This window comes from Amborella trichopoda, chromosome 13 (assembly GCF_054954075.1).
Source record: "Amborella trichopoda isolate Santa Cruz 75 chromosome 13, AtrichopodaSantaCruz75HAP2 v2.0, whole genome shotgun sequence".
In the NCBI taxonomy this organism is placed as follows: Eukaryota; Viridiplantae; Streptophyta; class Magnoliopsida; order Amborellales; family Amborellaceae; genus Amborella; species Amborella trichopoda.
Window position 1 is genome coordinate 14,622,352 of NC_142348.1, and position 7,313 is coordinate 14,629,664.

At 37.0% G+C, this 7,313-nt stretch overlaps 1 protein-coding gene across 1 annotated transcript; it reads right to left on the minus strand.

Moving 5' to 3' along the window:
* Nucleotides 1-1,084: 1,084 nt before the first annotated feature.
* On the minus strand, nt 1,085-6,740 carry LOC18428078 (small ribosomal subunit protein RACK1). The gene is made up of 2 exons (XM_006837119.4): nt 5,841-6,740; nt 1,085-1,417 (listed from the first exon to the last, which is right to left on the minus strand). Exons 1-2 carry the CDS (start codon nt 6,681-6,683, stop codon nt 1,316-1,318), a joined length of 945 nt encoding a protein of 314 aa, XP_006837182.1. The 5' UTR covers nt 6,684-6,740; the 3' UTR covers nt 1,085-1,315.
* Nucleotides 6,741-7,313: the final 573 nt, after the last annotated feature.

The following is a 7,313-nucleotide window of genomic DNA, read 5'->3' on the forward strand; positions in this document are numbered from 1 at the left end:
TTCTTTAATGAAGCACTTCAACTTTATAAATAGTGACACCATAAGCTATATTAACTTTGGCAATAGAATCATATGGTTTAGTAACAAATCCTCCAACATTTAATTTTTTACACAAGTTGATATGTTTTTTTGTTTCCGGTAAAAAGCTCCTATTTGACCAAATTTTCAATAGTTTTACCTGAAATTTTCTTATTTTTATTGAATTTTTCAAGTTTAGTCAATCTTTTAATAATAAAACACAATATCCTAACCAAAAACAATATCCTAATCACAAAAACAATACCATAATCCAAAGAAGAATTGTTTTACATAAAAACCACATTTCTACAATTGCGATCCCCAAGGTATAAGCATTCATCTTAAAAATATAAATGCAAATAGGTGGTTCGTCATTGAAACTAACATACCAAATATTTTCTTAATACAATTATTATTTCTAATTTACAAAAAATATTTATTTTTTTATTTCCAGGATCTTCATATTAGAGATTATCTCCTTAAAAGTTAAAGTCCAAAAATCCATCTCAAAAATAAATTTTTAAGAGGCGACTCATTTCTACATGTGTCCTAATCCATATCGGAACAAATTTCAGGTTAAACAAAATCCACCAAGAACAAAAAGACATTTCAATGGCTATTTAATGGCAAAACCCTAGAGCACCACAACTGATCAAAATTCTCAATCACAGCTGCCCAAGGAGGAAGGGACCCACAAATAATTGCAAAGAAACAGAGAAACAAACGGACTCGAATGCTAGCAGTGATGACCGAAACCACCACTCTCTCCGACCAAAAAACCAACCATTGTCACCGGGATATTGCAACCGAAATTGAAATGACAAATTGCTCATCTTAAATGAGCTTCACTCGCATGCACTCTTGAGCAATATGAGATGCATAAAAGATTAATGGTGTTCTATTAGATCACCAGAGCAAAAAACATTACCCCAATTTTCTGAGAAACAGAAACCAAGTCTTGGGCTTAACACCTACACAATGGATAATTTCTAACCACAATCTTGAAAGTGAAATTTGTACCTTAACAGCCTCTTTAAAAAAGAAAAGAAAAAAAAAGGGTAAAGTCTACTCATAAACCATAAAAATATAATGAAGGTGAATCTGCTTCCATGTTTAATCTCTCGATATTTGCAATGCTTAAATAAATCACCATAACCCAAAAAGACAAGCAACATCTATTGTTAACCACTCATCCAAATCTTGATAGGCTGTTCTTGATTCAAAGGAATCCTAAATAGCAAAAAAATCGACAGACAAAGTTGATAACTCATTGCCTCTAGTCTTATCAAAAAAGCACTCAATAGCGACCCACGACCCAGACCCTAATTGCCCCATCAGTATATCCAGTAAAGAGAGTGCTTCCATCGGTGCTCCAACTCAAACTGGTACAGTACAGCATCTGCAAGCAAGACAAAAAAGCATTGCAAAAGATGAATGACCATCAATGATGGAACAAGTTATAGCAATTAGAGCAAAACAATGTCAATAATAAAAAAGGTTTATAGGTAAACAACACCAGATTTGGTTTAAGGGGTTGCAATTCTTAATGAAAAACTGACTTCTTCCGGTTCAATTGCAAAGATATTAAAGACCAAGTAAAACCTCCAAATGGAAACAGAAAATTATGCAACACAACAAAAAAATTTAAATGATTCACCTCAAAAACACATACAAGTGAAGAATGATCAACACCAAGACAGTTTTATGCAATTAGACAAGCACATGGCAATACCTAAAGAACAATAACTATCTGGTTTGTGACTGTGGGACTCTTGATGGAAATTGGCTTATCACATTTCAATTGCAAAGACCTTAGAAAGGAGTCTTCAAGCGGAACCAGAAAATCAGGCAACATAACAATTTACGAGGCTCAATACCACACCAATTATGGCATCCATTGAAGGTTGCCAACATGAGTGAAGAACTATCATTAATAAGAGGATTGGTGTATGCTCTATCCTAACCTTTGGATGGTGGAGACAAACTGTGAGACTGCTTGGCAAAGCAAGACTAAAGACCAACAGATTATCGCTACCATCCACTGAGAAGTGGTAATATTATAATCATCCATAAGAAAAACGGGTTTATCATATACTGCAGAATCTGAATAGAACTATCATCTGCTTAACCATTTGTTAAAACTCTTGCCGAAAACTGGTTTCTTCCATTCCTATTGAGGGGAAAAAATGCTCATTAGGAAATGACAGAGGCCAAAATTACCAAATAAAAAATCTGAGACCACAATAACCAAAAGCACACACTAGAAGTGTGGGTTAACAACATCAGCTAACCCATGCCAAAGTTCAACACCAACTTCCGAACTAGAACAATACCACAGAATCAGAAAATAATATAAAACTGGTCAATCACAGTTCAAAGACAAGCTTCCAAGAAGAAACTACAAATAAGATGTACTTCTCATGGCCAATCCCAAGAGGTAATGCTAGCAACGCTGCTCCACAAGGCGATGAAATATGAGACTGCTTCCCACAGAGACTGCATCCACAGGCAGGGTCAACCATCAATGTCACACAGAAAAGACTGTGAGAGCACACACGGCAAACCCTGTCAATGGAGGCAGCCATCAGCATGTACAAGCTTTATTTGTGATGTTCACAAAGCAATATACAAACATAACTGGTTCGCTCCATTTGTAAGGGAAAAGCATCCTCCCCCGTCATATGCATGAAACTAAAGCATCCTCCCCCATCACATACATAAAACTAAGTCAAAACCACTCAGATTTAAGCACAACTTAGAAGTTCCAAAAAATATATATATGGTTTTAAAACCCCTATATGCACATAGTAGATGCATAGCCAAATTCAGGAAATATAAGGAAAGAAAACAATAAGAATGGAAAGTAAAAGGGAGTTCTTTTTTCCCTTTTGCATTTTATATGTAGCAGACTGGACTTCATTCGTCCAGAAAAAAAAAGGTAAACCATTTCCAGCAATAGATGCATTGATTGAGGGGGATTCAATTCAAAATATCAAAAGAGAAACAGGCGGATATTCCACTCAAATTTTACAGGATTGAAGGAACAGTCCAGAATCTAGCAAACAACAGACGAGCTAAGCCATATGCAGGATGCTGCTTGAGGTTCCATTTCATGAAATAAGCGTTTCAGGAAATACCATGATTCAGAGTAAAGTCCAAAGCAATATTTCAGAAAAAGGAACTCTATCGCTCAAAAATGAGATATTGTGCAAAAATGATTCATCCAAACACATGGTTCTGGAATGAGGGCCATTTAACTTGATTAGATGACCAATCTTGAATAATAATGTACCCAATAAATTGGAATGATAGCCTATTTTGGAAAGTTTTAATGTAGAACTAAAGAGAGAGAGCATTCCTATAAACACGAGCACCCCTACACTAGCTACATAACCCTGATAACTATAAGTTTGCATAAAAGAGCCACCATATGGCTTTTGAATGCAATACATATATTAAGAAAACAAAACCAATTGTGATAGAAAATGGTAGAAATCCAACTCAGGACTCCAGTTTCAAAAAATTTACCATCCAAGTAGCACAATTTCATAAGAGGAGAAATAACACCTCCAATCTGATTTCACAATCAAACCAAAACCACAAGAAAATAGAGATTGCAAGAGTTCGTCATGCGTCAACAGTGCTCTTCCTCAGATTATTTTTTTAAAAGCTTTACATCCAACAAAATATCTATCATCCAACTAAATATCTATCACTTTCACTTGTGCTAAGAAAGATACTTAGAGCATCACCAAAAGCATATGCCTTCTCCAACTTAAATATAGCATAAAAGTGGCCAGCTCATGTCAACTATAGTAACTATGTAATGATTCATTAGCGATCAAACCCGGATGTCCCTCAATCAGGCAAGCACTTCAAAATGCCTTACTAGACTTAGACCCATACAACATCAGTCAACCATAGGAGTACAGCTATGGAAGGCCATGCCACAGCCTACACAGTAGACACAATTCAAATCATTGGGCCACACTAAGAATCTAAAATATTCCAGTGCATAAAGATACTCACACTATGACAAATCACACAACCTAACAATTGATTGTCTCATGACATCTATTGCTCTATCTCCCTTAGGAAGAAGGTCTAGCACAAAATCCCAAAATTAATGAACAGTCCACAAAGACGTTTTTCCATACAAAAAGACAACCAATCCCTCCCATATTTGATACATCACAAGCATAAAAAAAGTTTAAACTCAGCCATGTAAACTCTGGTACTAGTATAGATTTCTTTACTGATGGGAAAATGAGAGAAGATCAATCACTCCCCATTGGAAACAATACATATAGTCACATCAACCTTGCCAACAAATAACAATCAATATATAAAGTGCCATTCGAATATGAATTCAGATATATAATCAACTAAAGGCTTGTATGTTGTAGCATATCTAGTACATGTTCAGTGTGCAACATGCAACATCTGCAATCCACTGTCGACAGAAGATGGCTGATGTTACATGTAGCACACTAAATAGCATGCTATATACATAGTGATGTGATCAGCACTTGCCGACAAAATGTTTTAATATGCTAAAAACTTTCCAACATAAGGTTTATCCGAGCATAAAGAGATCATATAGACACCATGATTCAGGGTATCAAACAAGTTACCAATAATCTCCGTCTTTCACTCTAGATGCAAATGCATCTCATATGGTAAGGAAACCACCGCTCGAATCAGATGTGTTTACATTTGGAATCAATGATGGCAATCCTAAGTAACATGTTTGGGGCATGCTCTGTTAATTTTACATAGAAGCATGGTATTGCATTTCAAAGTAAAAAACTATAACACAAAATTCATCAGTGAAATATAACTAACTGATATCCAAAGTGACCCCATAAATCAGTCTGATGTGTTCGATGCAAAAATCTATTCCTACTGAACATGCAAAGATGACCATTAAATTAAGTCCAAATAATGCAGTTAGCCTATTTTATCACCCATTCAGAATATTGGAATTTACAAATGCAACAAAAGCTGGAGTTTACAGACATCTAGCGTATGGATCGTGAAAAAATAAAAAAAGACATGCAATAATGACACATTGGCGAAACAATAATGACACATTGGCGAAAAAATATATCAAGATGTGGGAGCTGAACCCTAGATAAGAAAATAATGACACATTGGCGAAACAATTATTTCCCTCTTAAATATGCAAACACCACCAGTAATGGCAATGACAGCAAAAGAAAATAAAGTTAGGATCATCACTAAAGAATAAAGCAACAAAAAGCCACTAAAGAATAACCCAATGCAAATGAGAGCTTTGAAAATCCCCTGCATACCAAATACCAAACAGCAAAACAACAACAACAACAGCAAAAGGATGAACCAAACCTAAAGAAGCAAATCATATTACAAATATAACAAATTCTAGAAAACAATGGCAAAAAAACAAGCAAAACAATAAAACAAATGAGCAAGGCATTGAAATAACATATGATTACTGCCTGGAAATAAAGCCAAAGAATACAATACAACAATTGACTAGACCCAGTCTTCTATCAGAAGTATCCAAAAATCTCCATTGCGTCATACCCCCACCAATAACAACAATAACAAAACCGCATCAATAACAACCCCATTCCTACCGGTAATAGCAATTTTTTATAGGAAGTAATAGCATCGAAAAGCACAATTTGTAATTTAATATAGGAAGTAATAGCATCAAAAAGCACAATTTGTAATGATAAAGAAGTATGGCACTCACAACTAAAAAGAAAAGGAGGGAAAATGAAGCAGATAGAGAGAAAAGGAGGGAAAATGAAGCAGAGAGAGAGAGATAGATATACCTGGTTCTTGTTCGTTGGGGCATCAGTCTTGAGATCCTGCACAATACTCTTACTCTCAAGATCCCAAATCTTGACACTCTCCTCAGTAGCAGCGCAAAGCCAATACCTATTGGGGCTGAAGCACAGGGCATGAATAATACCCCCAGCCTCCAATGAATACAATCTCTTTCCCTCTGCCAAATCCCAAAGCAAAGTCACCCCATCCTTCCCACCGCTAGCACAAAGCGAGCCATCAGGTGAAACAGCCACACTATTCACATAGCCAGCATGACCAGTTAGTGTACACCTGAGCTTACAGTTTGTTAGGTTCCAAACCTTCACAGTTCGATCCCATGAACCAGAGACAATGGTAGGTTGATAGGTATTGGGGCTGAATCGAACACAGCTGACCCAGTTAGTGTGAGAGTCCTGATCCTGAATGGTGTATTTGCACTCACCTAGGGTGTTCCAGAGCTTGATGGTTCGATCTCTGGATGCAGAAACGATTTGGCGATTATCAATGGAGAAAGCCACTGACAAAACATTTTTCGTGTGACCAACGAATCGACGAGTCGTCATGCCAGTGTTGAGATCCCAAAGCCTGAGCTCTCCGTCCCATGAACCAGAGAGAGCGAACTGGCCATCAGAACTCATGACCACGTCCTGAACAAAGTGGGAATGGCCAGTAAGGCGACGACGAGGAACACCATAGGTGCCCTCCTCTTTGGTGAGGTGCCACAGGAGGACTGACTTGTCGCGAGAAGAAGAGACTATCACATCAGAGTTGTCCACTGGTGTGGCTATGGCCGTTACCATGTCCGAGTGGCCCTTCATGGTACCTCGCAAAACTAGGGTTTCTGCCATTGTTGAACCGCAGAGGAAGAGAAATGAGTTTCAGGGATTAGGGTTTGCCAGAGACTTGAGACTGGAATCCGTTCAAGTTGAGAGATTATAAAGGGTCGAGATTTAGGGTTTTGTGCTTTGGGTTGGGATTGGGCTGGGGTGGGCGGGCGGGACCGGGAACCGGCTGCAAAAAGCGATCTGGGCGGAATCTTGCAGCCCAATTATAGGGACCCAGGCTCCATTATAGGGCCGGGGTGGCTCCTTGCCAAAGTTTAGTACCTAGCCCTATGTCTCACCTTTTAGAGCAGTACGATGGTATTTTAATTTTGACATTAAAATGTAGAATTATATATGCACCTCAAAAATCCATTAGAAAATGTGATTTTAATGTTGAAAAACCCTCTAATTGATCTTCTTGACATTGAAATGTATAAATATGAAAAAAATAAAAAATTAAAATTTGAGTAGATAATGCATCTTGCAACACATTATCTAGACCGTCCATTCTCAAGATTTTCATATGTTTATAGATCTACTTGATTTTAATCATTTTTGAAGTTTAAAATTTTATAATTAGATATATGAAAATAGATCTTAAAATAATCTTAATGCTTTTTTACACCAACATTAGATAAAATTTGGAGGCGCACC